Source organism: Falco peregrinus, chromosome 5 (genome assembly GCF_023634155.1).
Source record: "Falco peregrinus isolate bFalPer1 chromosome 5, bFalPer1.pri, whole genome shotgun sequence".
Taxonomy (NCBI): domain Eukaryota; kingdom Metazoa; phylum Chordata; class Aves; order Falconiformes; family Falconidae; genus Falco; species Falco peregrinus.
Genome location: NC_073725.1, coordinates 67,893,759 through 67,908,855, shown reverse-complemented (window position 1 = coordinate 67,908,855; position 15,097 = coordinate 67,893,759). Strand labels below are relative to the sequence as shown.

The window sequence follows — 15,097 nt, the reverse complement described above, 5'->3', positions numbered from 1 at the left end:
GCTCCAGCACCAGCTCTCCCCCGGGGCCACGGCGGGGGCACTGCAGAAAGCAGCTCCGTGCCCCGCACATCAGCTGGACCAAACAGAAAGCCCCCATCAGTGCTGTCTCCCCCCACCATGGAAAAGCCTCTCTCTGCCTGGACATGAGGCTGGCACACTGGAGAGGACACCCTGCCTGGGCTGCACATATCCCATCTCCATCAAGCACCAAGGTTTCTGCCACTTCCCCAGTGCCACCAGAGCAAGGGACATCCCAGTAGCGTGACCTTCGCTCCGAAGGGCCTGGATGAAAAGGGGGAGCATCAGGCAGTCCCTCTGAGCCCACCCCCCCCGGCTGCACTACGCTGGCCAGGGACCAGCAGGATGGAGCCAGCCCTGCCGCAAACACTCCTGTTTCTGCATGCAGACGGCAGCAGTTTGCAACAGAGGACACGGGTAATTCATCGCTTAGTAGCAGAGTCTGGGGAGTTTGGAAAGGAAGCACATCTGGTTCTCTAGGGAGACTAGAGACCAGTTACTGTTTGTTGCAGCAGGCAACCAGCTCTGCCAAAAATGCGCTTCTGTGGTCATCAGCCTCTGGACAAGAGGGGTACTGTGGTGGCCCAGCACGGGAACCCAGCATCCACGTGCTCAGGGCACCCAGGACCTGACCTGCCACGCTCCCTGGAGCCTGAATGAGCCCCCACATATCAGCACCCCCCAAATGCACGGAAGGATGCGGTGCCTGCCCGAACAGTTCAGAGCAGAGAAGTCCTGGCGATACCTGGTGCTCTATACCCGCAGTCCTGCCCTGCGCCAGATCCCTCTCCTCCTTCTCCCTGTATCCCCCAGGGATGGCTTGAAGCTGTCCTGAGGGATTTCCATACACGTTGCAGGGAGAGAAGAGCTTTCATCACCTTTGCCTGTCCTGAGAAGGGGCATGAATGAACTGCACGTGGGCTTGTGCCTTAGAGCCACCACTGCGCTGAGTGCGGATTCAACCCTCCCTGCACGAACGTGGCAAGCCACTGCACCTCTGGGCACGTCACCTGCTCAAAGCTGTCACAGCTGACCCAAGCTGGTCCACACCGAGCTATTCTCACACCAAGGGCAACATTGTCAGATGCCAGGGCACCCCATGACATCTGTCCCTGGCATGTCCCTGCCAGCTGCCACGAGGCCTCCGCACTTACCAGACTCGGGTGCCTGTTCCCCAGGGACATGACCGAGGCGGGGAAGGCCTGGCCCAGGCTGCCCACGGTGGCACTGTGGGCTGGTGCCGAGCCCAGGAGCCCATGCATGTCCCCATGGTTGCTCGGCATGGCGGCTGTCTGGCCCACGGCGTGATTCCTCAGCACGTGGATGGCTTCGTCCAACCTGTCTTCCATTTTGTTTTGCTTGAAGGACAGGACAGAGAAACAGGTCTACGTTAACGCCTGTAAAGCCGGCGCCTGCTGCAGCTCTCTGCGCCACGGAACGGCCGGGGGCAATCGTGTGCTCAGCTATTGCGAGGCAGTGCTGTCCCCCAAAGGCACAAGGGGTCACACAAGTGGAACTGCCCAGCACAGGGAGGCAGAACCCAGCCACAAATCTGTTTGGCTGGGCCAGACGTGACGTACACGGGCCATACACAGGGGGTGGGTGCAGGGCAGCGAAGCTCCATCAAGGCTCAGGGAAGCAGAGCCCAGCTCGCTCAGCTGCTTCTAACCATGTCCATCTATTGACCGGCCACCCTCCTTCAGGCCCCAGATGTTTAGGGGAGAGGAATGTACCCCAAAGTCCTTTACTGCCAGGTGCACAAGGGACGGAAGAGCAAAGAAGTCTTGCAGCATCACTTACTAAAGTGTGGAGGCTCCCTTCATAGCTGGGAGATAAGGCACCCTGTCCGCTCGCTCGCGACCACTGGGATGTGCCTGCAAACAAACGGGGAAAGCTTGGGACCAGGCTTGGCTGCCGCTAGATGGGGCTGGAAGCTGGGCCACCAAGCTGGGCACAGGCCACCACGGCACCGCACGGCGCAACCGGCTGGCCTCTGCTCTGCCTCAGCAGGAAACTGAGCTCAGGTCCTCAGACCTCAAGAGGTTTCTAAATTTCTGTCACCCCCGGGAGCGGGCAGCCAGCACACACGCTGTGCTTGCTCCCACCCCAGGGGAGCAGCGGGCTGGGGGGTGCAAAGTGCTCCGCACCCCGGGCACCGAGGACCTTTGGTGCCAGCTGTGCTGGGCAGAAAGGAGACCTCTCCTGCTGGATGGCAGCAGAGCTTTCTAGGAGTGCTGAAAATGGTTTTTAACTAGTTGGCTGCTTCACATTCCCACCGTGCTCCTTCCATGGGAGACAAAACCACGGACAAGCCCCCCCAGCCTCCCTGGGACGGGACACTCGTGGACAGGGTCCATCTGAACAGCTCTGAATGGGGGCAAAGCTACAACCGACTACAGCAAAGGGACGCACAGTTTCACAGGAGACGTTTAAGTCAAGTTCTACAAGTTTGCTTGTCCTTACCCTTCACTCTCCTGCTTTTAAAAATAAACCGGATTTGGCAAGATTGCCAAAAGTGTCTTTAATGAGGGTCTGGGGCTGACCTGGGATGTACGCTGCCTTGGACCCCCCCAAAGGCAAACCTGACATCCCCCTTTACATAAAGAGCAACGTTTTTTACCTACCTGCAAGGCCCTGAGGGGAGCCGACCGGTGTAGAGGGGTTTGACGAGAAGTTATTGCTAGAGTGATCGGGGGAATAAATCTGGAGCGAGAGAAGCAAGGCATGGTCAGCAGCGCCCACCCCTGCGATGGCTCTCCCCCTCCCCAGCAGCATCGCCGAGCCCAGGTGCAGTGAGGACCACACGATGGGACCACAGGACCCTTCCTAGATCCACAGCAGCTCCCAGCCCACCAGTCCCCCCACAGCTCCCCCATTAATGCTGGGGTCTCTCTCTGTCCCCACTGCTGCCACCCCTGCAGCTACAGCCTTCGTTCTTAAGGTCCCACCTTGGAAGGAAGCAAGAGCTCCAAAAAATTGCTGCAGGGTATAGTGCTGGCGAAGCAAAGGTCCCTGCACTGAATGGGACAGAGGCAACTTCAAGTTCTGATAGCCCCGTGGGACCAGTGCCTTCCAGTCTGAACTAGCACATGCAGGGCCGGGACTACTGGGACCTGCAAGTCCTGCTACGAGGGCTGCATCTTGCGAGATGAGTAGCAGGGTCCATGGCATGGGTCTGTGGGGCCACCATAATTTCCCCAGCTGCCCAAAGGTGCTTTTGCACAGCACCAGGACACAGGGTGGCAGCGCACACAGCAGGGAAAACCCTCCCTCCTCAGAGGCTGCTGTGGTTTTGGGGTGAATTCACCCAAACTTCTCAATATGTCCATCTTCCCTGCTGCCTAGGGGGTCCCTGTTACAGAGGGGAGGTCCAACACTGCAACAGGACAGGGATCAGCGTCAAGGATCGGCAGAAACACTTACTGAAGCTAGTGCCTTCCCGAGCGCATCTCCTGAGCTCCCAGCTGTGGTTCCTCTGTTACCTGCCGAGAGAGGACAAAGACATCACTGCCAGGGTGCCAGAAACCCAGCAGGACAAGGCACTCGTAACAAGCCCTTCTCTGGGGTCATCTGCTCTGAGACTGAAATTTCTTGCTCTTACTGCTTTGCTTGAAAATTAAACGGATGCCCAGCTCAGAGCAGCCTAGATGAGGGCACCCACGGGGCTGCAGGAACGTCTTTATAAGACACTGGGTCAAAACTGCCATACCATCAACAGCGATCAGGTATCTCTGCTGCAGCACAGCCCATTTTCACAGGGCATCTTAAGCCCCTACAATGCCCAACTTGCTTCCCCTCCTCTAAACAAGGGGTTTTCTATGAATCAAGGTCAAGATCCTCATTTCCTGGGGAACACGAATCCATTTCAATAACAGGTTTTGTAACAGGTTCAGCAGGGTTAGAGATTAAAGCACTCGGGGGTTTAACATGGTATCCAAATGCAGCACAAGCATTCCTGTTCCGGTTTTAGCCAAACAGCTTCACACATACCCCCGCCTTCCCGCAACGCAGGTGCAAATTGTTCCCGCAACTCATTCAAGCCACAGCACCTCCCGGAGATAATGTCACAGCTCCTGGTCTCCTCCCAGATCCACCCAGCAAGGTGTAAACCCTCAAGCCAGCACCCTGTCTCCTACAGCCTGCCCAGCTGTCCGGCAGCAATAACCTCGCCGTGCCTCTTCCCCACGCAGTCACCCCATGCACGGGCGACACGCAAGGGATAAATAGTGCCTGGTACATCAGACACAGGCATCACAGGCTCGGGCAGCTGAGGTTTGCATTTTCCAGTTAAGGCTCTGCAAGGCAGCAGAGCGAGGGGGGTCACGCTGGGGACCACCACGCGCCCGGGGGCCGTACGTACCCATCATGCTGTCCGTGCCACTGATCGGGGGCGTATGACTGGAGACACCGTACGGCGTGGAGGCAGAGGAAAAGCCAGACACAGAGGGGAGTCCGCCGTTAACCTCTCCTGAATGAAGCTGGTAGTTCTGGCAGAGAGGGGGAGAGGGGTGAGAAGTGCCCTCGAAAGGCTGCCAGGCTTCGGCATCTGGCCAGGACCCAGGTCCTCCCTGTCGGCAGCCGCCCTGAGCCGACAGCTCCGGGACGAGGTGACAACACTGCCACTGGCCAGCCAAGCGGAGCCCCCCAGCCCGCCCGCGGGGCAGCGCGGGGACGCGTTACCATGCGTTCATGCTGATGTAAACTGTTGAAGCCGCTGGACTGTGGGAGCGGGGAGGAGGAGCTGCCCAGCATGGCACCGTAACTCGACTGGCTCATGGCACCCGGTGAACTCCACAGGTCTGGCGAGTTATGGAGCCCGTCTGGAAGGAAAAGCAGAGCTGAGCAGGGCAGAGGCAGCAGCCCGCACAGGGACAAGTCCACCCAGGCTGAGAAGCCACGTCTGTCCCCACCACATCCCGCCTATGCCAAGCATCACCCACCGAGCAGATCGGAGCCATTTTGGGGCTGCTTTGTGTCTCAAACACTCCTGCCCCAAGCTCCCTGCATCTCAAGTGCTGTGCAATTCTTCCTGCTGTTTGCAATGGGCCAGGCAGCCCCTGCTCTGAGCAGCCCGCAGGACACCGGGGCTGGTAACAACTCACCTGCCATATAAAAGGCTCCGGGATACACAGTGCTGGGAGGTTTCGAGGGAGTATATCCAGCTGGATCCCTGCTGTAGTCATCACCTGAGTTGGATGGATACACCTGTGGGGCACGGAAGAGGTTGAAGAGAAGTGCTCGGCCGCTCCACGGCCCCACATCCTCCCCATGGGCCACCCCGCTCCACGCTGCTTCGCTTTCATTCATTATAGCAGATGACAGAGTCCCACAGCAAAGCCGAGGCGGGGGGGGCAAGGACACCAAAGCAGCTCAGCCAAAGTCACGGCAGCGGCACAGGGGACGGGGCCATGGTGCAGACACAGCCCGTCTGCCTTCCCGGAACCACGCGGATCCCCGCAGCCCCCTCCGGCAGAAGACACACCGCAGTGCCAGCAGAAGTTTCAACTCTCTGCTCTAGTTCCTTTTTCTGCGGTTGTAACTTTTTATGGGTAACCACAAAAGCCATCGTTTCTCTGTGCTATAACCCCGCACCCAAGGAAGGTGCCGACGGGGACCAGCGAGGCTTCGGGACCTGCTCACCCCCACACCGGCCCTGCTGCATGCACCGTGACGGCAGCAGCTGCCTCTGCTCAAACCCTTCACCGAAATCAGCCCGTCCTGCTTGAGGGGAAACTGAGGCACGGGGGAAGCTGAGGGCTGAGCAGGTTCCTCAGAGGGGATGTCACATGGGAAGGGATGGCTCTCAGACAGCTTCTGACCGGATTTCTCCAGCTATGTTATTTAATTAATTCAGCTATGTTATTTAACAGCATATCGAGCAAAATAAAAGCTTTTTTTTTTCTTCTAAATTAACCAAACCCATCCTAGAAAGCCCTTACCGAAAACCATCTTCTGCCAGTGCAAAAACACTTTTTTTTTTTTTAAACTCAGAAATTCAATACACAAAGAAACTGAAATGCCACTCAAAATTACGTGAGAACTTTTGTTACAGCTTATTTTCATACCCATTGATTCATTCTGAAACCACTAATCGTGTTTTTTTAAGTAGACACGAAAGCAGAGGAGGGTGCAGGGGCCAGCCGGGCATGCTCTGCCAGCTCTGCCTGGAAGACACAGCTCTCTTTGGAAAGGAAACCTGCCCCCAGTTTCTCTTTCCCCACACCCAGCCAGCTTCTTCTGACCACTTGTCCTCACCTAGCAAGAAGGGGCAAAATCGCTCTTTATTTCTGTAACTGCCCCAAACATCAGGATTTTTTCTTTTTTGGGGGGGGGCGGTGGTGATAATAGAAAATAGGGGTCTTTAGCCTATCTGGTTAAAACCAAAGCAAAACAAAAAGCTCTGCAAAGCACCAGCAATCACACTTAAATATGTAACTTCATTTTATAACTTCATTTTCCCCCTGGCAGCCGAGGTTCCTGCTTCTCAGAGCAGCTTCTCTCTAAGCTGGGCGGGTTCAGAGCCCCAGGGGCAGCCCCAGCCCCTCGCCACCCATCAGCTCTGGGGCAGCAGGCGACTGGACCCCGCGGGGCGAGGGGGAGCTGGAAGCCACTGGTGCTACAGACCGAGACTGGGCAACTTGGAAAATAAAGAAGAAATAAAAAGAAAAGAGGGGGAAGGGAAAAACCTGACAGACGATGGCAGCTGCCCTTCACCCCTCGCTTAAGAAAGAAAAATCAGGGCACTCGGCCTTTGCGTGGCATCGCAGGATGGTGCTGGGGTGCTGCGGGCACACGGAGCAGCGCGTGGGCAGCGCGTGCGGCCGGGGAGAGCAGGGGAATGGAGGAGGCTGCAAAGAACAAGAATCCAGTAAATTGACTTTTCCTATAATTTGATTAAATAGCGGGAGCTGGGACAGGGAATCGAATGAAGCACGTCTAATAGCCCCGCGCCATCTGCCAGGGGCTGGCACCTGGCCAGCACGCGAGGCAGCTGTGCGGCAGCGGAGCTGGCGCGGGGGGGCCACGGCGAGCTGCAACATCCATTTAATAAATCCAGAGCAAAAATAAGAAGAATAAAACAGCAGGGATGAGCGGACCAGGACTGCAAAGCAGGGGGGAGTTTGCCTTGCTGCATCGCCACCCTGCTCCCCCATCCGCAGATACACCCCCACCCCCATCTCCTGTTGGGCCCCCAGGGGCCAGGTTTCACCCCAGGAGTGGCTCTGGCCCCTCCAAATCTTTCATTTCCCCACTCGGTGCGGGGGGAGGCTGTGAAAAGCCAACTGTGCTCTTCCCCACACCGGCCAAGAGCATCCCAGCCCCGCCGCGTGTGGGGGAGCCGGCCGAGCCGGGGGCCGCCGGCCAAGCGCTGCAGGAAACAGTAAATCAGTGCCAGGTCCCCCCCTCCCCACCCCGTGGCCCCAGCCCTTGCGCCGGCAGCTCCGGCCGAGCCGGCGGTGGCCTTGGGGACCTCCAGGTGAGGTCATTTCCTCCGGTTAAAATTGCCAGCGCGGCGAGAGAGCTGCATGAAAAGCCCCAGTGCTGGGATTCGCAGGGCTTTGTGGTGTTGGGTTATTTTTCCCCTCCCTGCTTTTCTTGCTTAAATGCATGAACTGGGGTGGGACTTCAGGCAGACTAAAGCTAAACAGAGCAGTGACCAGACTGTGAATTCACAGGCTGAAACGGCTCCCGGCCACCACACTCACTGTGGCAACAAAATCCTACAGGAATCAACTTGCACAAAATCCCTCCCCAGCTTCCTCCGGCAAAGCCAGACGACGTGCAGCGGGGGCTCGGGGGCCTCATCCAGCCCCAGGTCCTGTGCCTGGACATGCCAGCCTGCAGGGGAGCATGGCCACGAGCACTAACCCTGCTCTCCAGCTCCGCATTGTGTGTTTCACACTAACTAACCCCAAAGGGCCGTGGGTTACAAGCCCAGTGCCCCTGCCCGTAGCCCCGGCATCGCTTTCACATCCCTCTTCAACCGCCTCCAACGCCGCCAGTGCCTCTTGGTGCCTTTGGCAGAATCACTCCTCTTTCAGCCACCCCCAACTATTCCATCCACTGACCTCTCCGAGTTTCAAAGCAGCGAGGGAATTACAGATTAAAGCATTTTATTTTAATAAGATGCTGATTAACCTATTTATTTTGCACAGGGTCCAGCGATAACATGGGGCGGGCTCCTGCGCAGGCGAGTCAGACAAGAAAGAGCCTTTGATCCGCTGCCTTTGAGGCCGGCAACTCCTTTTGCTCTGCACTTCTGGCACTGCCTCGGTACGGATTTTGCTCCCCAGGTGTGGAAGTCAAAAACCAAACCGAGAAGCCGGAGGTCACAGCAAAGAGAGGGCAGCAAGCACCAGCCCATCCACCAACAACTGGAGCTCTGCGGTCAAGGGGCAGCCGAGGCGACAGCCAGCGCTTTCTGGGCTGGAAAAGCCGCTGTGCAGCGTTGGCTCAGGCACAGGGAAGGCGCTGAGCTCTGGCTCTTCCTCTGGGAATCGTGGCCCTTTAGGGCGCTGCCAGCACAGGGGGCAGCGAGCCCCTTCACCTTTTGAAATCGGAGGCCAATAAAGGGCCATTTGTTGGGAGCGATGTTTTCCCCACATGTCGACCAGGATGTAAAAGCCCTGCGTTTCACACACCAACTCGACGCAACGCGACAGATTCTGCTTGGCGCAGGTTTTCCCTGTTAAAACACAGATTGCTGGAGCAACTGAGCGCTGCTGGCTGGGGCTGGTTTCTGCACAACGAGGGTCCACACGGACCCTCCAGCCTGCAAACCCCATCTGGGCAGCCCTCTGCACCCTCCTCTCCCTCCATCCTCCCAAGAGCAGCATCTCGGGGGGCATTTCCAAAGGCAGAACCACAGCGGAGGTCACAGACCAAGCTTTGTGCGAGCAGCGAGGGAACAGCAGGGAACAGCATGGCACGAGACCTCCCCCACGGGTGGACGCACACGGGTTTTCCCCCAGGACTGGGGGAGCGGGCACCCGCTTCACATCGCATCAGCGGCAACTTTGGCAGCCAGCAGCATGACGTGCTCGGGCAAGGGCACGTCTCCAGCACCGCCCCAGCCTGGGCTCCAGCTCGCCCGCAGGATAGAGCCTGCCCGTCCCCCTGCAAGCACGCAAACGCTCCAGCGAGGAATGCAGCCTCGGCTGCCGCGCAGCCAGACAGCTCCCATATTCCTGCAGGAACCCTCCAGCCCACTCCAATTAGCTTTTCTGGAGATCCCATTACTTCTAGCCACAAAGACATTGTTCAGTTTATTCCCCTGTAACAGCCGCAAGAGCATGGCTAAGATATTCCTACAGGCTGCTCGGCTTTCTTATAAAACAGCCCAGGCAGTGCACACACCTGGAGCAGCCCCAGCTGCCTGCCCGCATTACAACTGGTTTGGTTTCCCTTCTGGAGTGAAATCTGATCACATAAAATATTACATTTCACTCGGGCACTCACGACATAACATCAAACAGACGAGAGCCAGCAAGGGCAGGAGGTGGTGGGTGCGGGCTCTGGCCAGGGAGGTGCCACCACCAGCCGCTCCACCTCTCCAGTCAGTCCCCCGGCACTGCAGTCCCACAGGGCTTCCCCATTTCTCCTACATAGGAAGCTGGAGTTGGGAAAACCCTTCCCCCGTCCTGCTAAAATCCAAGCCCTCAATGTTTGGGGTGGCTGGACCCGTAGGGCCAGCAGCTCTGGTGGCAGAGGGAGCCAGGACACCCAGGGGATGGAGGAATGGGGAGGAGATACTTGTGGGGGAAACGCTCCTGCCACTTACCGAGGAGGGGAGTCCAGGAGGCACCTTCCGAACCTTTTTGGGCTGTCCATCTGGTTTAAAGAAAAGAAGAGAGGATCTAATTTTTGAAGGGGGTTAGCAGGAGGGAAAACAAGCTACAGCTTCGAGTCTCCAAGGATGGAAGACACAGGTACAAACAGGGCTCAGATCCCAAATGCCCCATAGCCAAGGAATCATCAACAGTGAGAATGTCTGAGGATGAAATTCTCCTCCTCATCTCATCTGCACCCTTCAAGGGTGGGTTTCACCCAAAACCGGAGTTCACAGGGCAGCCCTTCCCAAAACACCACGGTAAGAGGCACTCACCGTGTAAAGGAGGGCTGAGCTTGCTCTTTGGAAGAGACTGAGCCCATAAGTAACCCCTCAGTTGTTTGGGGTTTTGTTTTTTTTTTTGGTTTTTTTTTGAAACAATTTAACTTGAAGTGGGTTTGCAGTGAGAGAACAAATGCAGGGATGGGGTTGCATTTTCATTTGCAAAGCGTCACTGCTGCAGGAAGGCGGATGGCGCTTGTCCTGGGCCAGTCCCTCCCCTGCCCTTCTCTCCAGGTCCAGCTCCCACGCAGGAGGACACATGGTCCTGGGGGGGAAGACAGCTCAGAGGGAGGTGGGGGGAGTAAACACCCAGCTGAGTGGCTCAGGGGGGAAGAAGCACCGGTTAAAAATTTGAGGGCTTTTTTTCAGTTCGTAATTAAGGAAAGCCCCAGGTGCGGGGGGTGCAGGCTGCTAACACAGCAAGTCTGCCAAGCCAGGGACTCTGCCAGGTTGCAGCTCAGGAGGAGAAATTCATCACACAGAATGACCTGATGCAAAAGAATCGTTTTCCTGGCTGATAATATAAAGCCGCAATGTTTTAAAGTGCCAGTATCAAAGTGGATGCCTTTTTCTGAAAAGCACTGGAAAAAATACATGTAACATACGTCACTTCTGGTTTCATTTGTTGGGGAAAGCCCAAAATAACAGCAAGAAAGTGACTTTGGAGGGTGCGGAGAGGAACTATGACAAGAAACACAAGTTCTGGAGAACTGGGGCTTTTGTCTTCACTCGGAAGTTAAATTCACATCCAACCTTAGCTTTCATTAAAAGCAAAATGGCTTATTCCCATGTAGATCCAGATACGGGCAACTCCTGCTGTGGAACACCAAAGCCGGCAGGTAGGCAAGGAGAGGTGCTGGAGCAAACGCAGTGTCCCAGGGCACAGCTCCCCCAGCCCCGGCAGAGCACCCCCACCTCACGCCGCTTCTGAGCGACTTGTTCCTGGCAGCCCCGTTCGCTTGCAGCAGGTCAGGGGCTCCCAGGAGGGCCACCGGCCATAAAACCAGCCCCAAAGGTGGCCCAAGGTTTTCCAGGAATGACTACTGATGTGCAGCGTGGCTGAAGGCGTTTTTAGAAGAACCTCAAGCCCTGTGCTGCTTCCACCTAATCTGACATTTTCCAGAAAGAAGGAAATTCTACACGACTCCGAGCCCAAACACCCATTTTAATTTTTTTTTTAATATATATTCTATATATTTATATTTTATTGCCCCCCCCCTCCCCCCCCCCCCGAAAAAGCAAATGCCAAATTCACACCTACGTGCACATATGGCAACATCAGCGCTTTCATTCCCGAAGGCAGATCCCACACGGGCTCCTGCCCAACCAACAGCCCCTGCGGTTGCTTGACCAAGCGGTGGCACAAACCAGAGCAGTGGCACCCGAAGGTGACATGAAGCGACTTACCTATGCTGCTGTCAGCACCTCTCCTGCGAGGATTGTTGGGGTAAGAAAAGTACTGAGACCCCCCTTTCACCCCGGTGGGGGAAAGCGTGCTCGGACTTGCGATTCCCATTTCACTGGGCAGGAAACCAGTCTGCAAACAAGGAGACAGAAAAGCCCTTCCATGTAATTACGCTGGAAAACCACCATGGTGACTGGGAGAGAACAGAGCTGCCTTGAGCCACCTTCATACAAATTCAGCTGAGGGGAAAATAGAAAAGACAAGCCAAGGGGCCAGAAGGAAAAACAAATATATAAATATGGGGGTAGCAGTGGGGGAATATATATGCAGCAAAAAAAAGGGTCTTTCAAGCTGTGTTTTCTTGCTGGACCCCAGCAAGGAACCTCCCTACAAACCAAGGATGCAAACTGGCAGGTGTCATTGCGGGGAGCATCGTGGTCCCACACTCACCTCGCTGACACGGGGGCAGGATGAGACCCTGCCGACCGTTCTATCGGCCCAGTCTGCTAAAACCAAAGAGGAGGCAACTGTCGGGCTGAGGGGCTCGTTACACAGCGCTCCCTGCTCTGCCTCGTGGACTTACTCAGGACAAAACTCCTACAAAGAGTTTACAAGGGATTACAGTTTCTGATGCAACCAGTGCTTTGGTGCCTGCGGGCACAGCACGTCCACCCATCTTCAAAAGGTTCATCTGACCAAACAGCCCCAATCCCGCCCCTCGCCTCCGCGACACTGCTGGGGACCCCCAGACAGCCCCAATCTCGCCCCTCGCTTCCGCGACGCTGCTGGGGACCCCCAGACAGCCCCAATCCTGCCCCTCGCGACACTGCTGGGGACCCCGCCGGGGCAGAGGACAAACACAGCGCTCGCCCACCAGCAAACGCAGGAGCCCCCGAGGCTGTCACATCCCTCCACCACCTAAACACAAGAGACAGGAGGTCACGCAGCCAGCAGCCCACCTGACCATGCTTCTCCCAGTGCCCCCCCGTGCTTCTCCCAGTGCCCTCCCAGCTGCAAAGCCCAGCCCAGAGAGCCGGCACGGATGGTTCCTCTCCCATCCCAGTGCTGTGCAGCCAGACCCACTGCGGGTCCAGAGCTGCAATGCCTCTGGGGGGGTGGTTTTCTCTTGCATTTTATCAGGGAAAAGTCGAATCCCTCTTTCTAAAAAGAGGAAATTCCTCCCTCGTGTTTATCCCAGCTGACCTTGGGCACGCTGGGAAGCAGCAGGAGCCGGAGCCCAGGGTGCTCGCTGGCTCCTGGGATGGAGCAAGTATGCCTTGACCTCCAGGAGCACACCCGTCAGCATCGCCCCTTTCACCTCAGAAGCAAGTTAAATATATTTGCATGGAATTTAAGAGGGCTGGCAAACGGCCTTTAAGTAACAAAAGCTTCGCTTTGACCCATCTTCCGAGGGCAACACATTGAAATAAAGGAGGATTTCAGGCTTTTGAGAAACTGGAAATTAAAACCCACTGCTTTAAAACTGTCTCCTCCAGAAAGGGGTTGGGGAGGGAAAGAGGAGCTCATGTATTCACAGCTGGTGAAATTCCTGCAATCTGTTCCACCGGTCATATTACCTTTGCACTGAAACCGCTACGCGCCACGGAGCTGCGTGGCCAAGAAAAGCAAGCGGCACAGCACCCTGGAGGAGATCCCGGAGGGCTGGGTTGCTGCTGCCCAGTTCCTCCAGCAGGTATCTCTGGAGCAGCACTGAGATTATAAAGCAATTTCCCAACGAAAGGGATTTTCTTCCTGTTCCCTCTCCCTGGGGATGCCTCCGGAGATGGTGAAGGGTTAAACAAGGGGGGAGCTGCAGCTCTGCCCCCGAGGAAGGCATTTTGGGGAGGAACTGCTCCCCATCCAGGGCATCTGCCACTGGACAATTTTCCAGTTTTTCAGAAAGGAAAAAAAAAAAAAAACCCAACAGGTCAATGCCCCACCCCCCGGGAAAAAAAAAAACCTGGAGCCAGAAGCAACAACTGTTCTGGGGGCCACAGTGAAGTGTGCAGACAGCCCCACTCGCCTCCCACCACCCCACACAAGAGGGGTTTTGTCTCCCCCTCCACATCAAACGGTCTCAGTCTCCCGCTCTGCCACCTGATCCGGACCCCCGTGCCCACGCCAGGGCCTCTCCCAGCCCCCAGCACCACTTGCCCACCCCATTTCTGTTACTTTATATCTCCCCCTCCTCCATGAAACCCCAGCAAAACCATAACATTAAAAAGCAAGGCTTGGCATCTGTCCCATTTTTGTTTTAGCAGCTTCAGTGGTAAATTAAATCCACTCTGGCACAGACAGCCAGCACAGCTGTTTCAGCAAAGGAAACATCCTCAGTTCAGAGAAGAGGAAATTATGACAAATTTGTGTAAAATTAAAACTTGTAATATGTGTGTGTGTACATGTATAAAATAAAAAGCTGTCCAGCCAAAAGCTGCTCCCTTGAATAAAATGGTGGGACTGTTTCCCCAGGGCCACGCTCGGGCACTGACGGGGCAGTTGCAGCAACACATCAAAGCGGAGGTGCTCGCTCCTTCCCGAAAAACTATTTCTGGATGCTGGTGGCAGCAGGCTAGATTATCTCAGGGCTGGTCAACTGCGTTCCCCGGCTCTGATTGATGCCTGTGGTATTCCCCACAGGAAGCAAGTTTTTCCCCACGGCACAGCCCTGGTCCTCCTGCCAGGGTTCACATGGGGTGACCCAACAGGGCAGGGATGTTGCTGCAAGAGGCAGATCTCTCCCATGCCGTGTCTCCCCCCATATTGTGGATATGCGGGTCCTGCAGCAACAGAACCACTATAAAACCAAAACGCCACCCAATATCGACCAAACCGATGCTACAACGGCACAGAAACCATCTCGCAGATTCTTCCTTCCCTCATCCGGCGAGTGGGGGGACATGGGGACGCTGGTCAGGGAGGGGGAGCATGCAGCACCAGGCGTGGGGCTTGGAGGCAAAGCGAGAGCCTCAAGGCAAGTAGCCAGAGGGAGAAAGTGCCTCCTGGAGCGCTCCTCTGCCTGCAGCCACCCTGTCACAAGGAAAGGTGTTGCTTGGATCCGACTCATTGACACCCCCTCCGAGGGCAGCGTGGCTAGGTCATATCTGATTAAATACAAATCAGCTAGAATCAGGATTAGCAATAACAGAAGAAGTGAGCCTGAAGAGGTTTTTAAAAGAACTGAGAAGCTGCTACAACCCCATTTTCTAAATTCTGACAACTCCTCTGAGCCAGCAACACATGCCTGCATAAACCACTGACACTCAACAGACGTTTCTGAGCAGAGCAGAGGCTTTCCAGGACCTCGTGCAGAGGGGCAAGATGCATATCGCCAGGTTGCTTTTCATTCCCAGACTCCTAGCAGCTTAGCCAGTAAACGAAGCAAAAAATCTCAATGCCTTTTATCGTTACCTGGTTTAGTCCTGGCATTCCTGCGTCTCTTCCAAACGTGGAGTACGAGGCTCTTTCACTGCTCTTCCCTACAGTGCAAAAAAGAAAAGACAAGGTTTTGTGTAAGAGGGAAGGGGAGGTTGTGTGTGTCCCTCGGGGTGCGGGCTGTCCCGCCG

At 55.9% G+C, this 15,097-nt stretch overlaps 1 protein-coding gene across 17 annotated transcripts in view; it reads right to left on the bottom strand.

Moving 5' to 3' along the window:
• TCF3 (transcription factor 3) overlaps window positions 1–15,097 on the bottom strand; it is an 80,227-nt gene that overhangs the window by 14,320 nt on the left and 50,810 nt on the right. For all 17 annotated transcript variants that reach the window (XM_055806814.1, XM_055806815.1, XM_055806800.1 and 14 more), the window contains exons 6-15: window positions 14,943–15,010; window positions 11,537–11,666; window positions 9,800–9,849; window positions 5,121–5,223; window positions 4,699–4,838; window positions 4,379–4,505; window positions 3,442–3,500; window positions 2,643–2,721; window positions 1,819–1,892; window positions 1,173–1,376 (exon numbers count right to left, since the gene is read on the bottom strand). In XM_055806814.1, coding sequence (XP_055662789.1) covers window positions 1,173–1,376; window positions 1,819–1,892; window positions 2,643–2,721; window positions 3,442–3,500; window positions 4,379–4,505; window positions 4,699–4,838; window positions 5,121–5,223; window positions 9,800–9,849; window positions 11,537–11,666; window positions 14,943–15,010 — 1,034 coding nt within the window. The remainder of the gene's footprint in view (window positions 1–1,172; window positions 1,377–1,818; window positions 1,893–2,642; window positions 2,722–3,441; window positions 3,501–4,378; window positions 4,506–4,698; window positions 4,839–5,120; window positions 5,224–9,799; window positions 9,850–11,536; window positions 11,667–14,942; window positions 15,011–15,097) is intronic.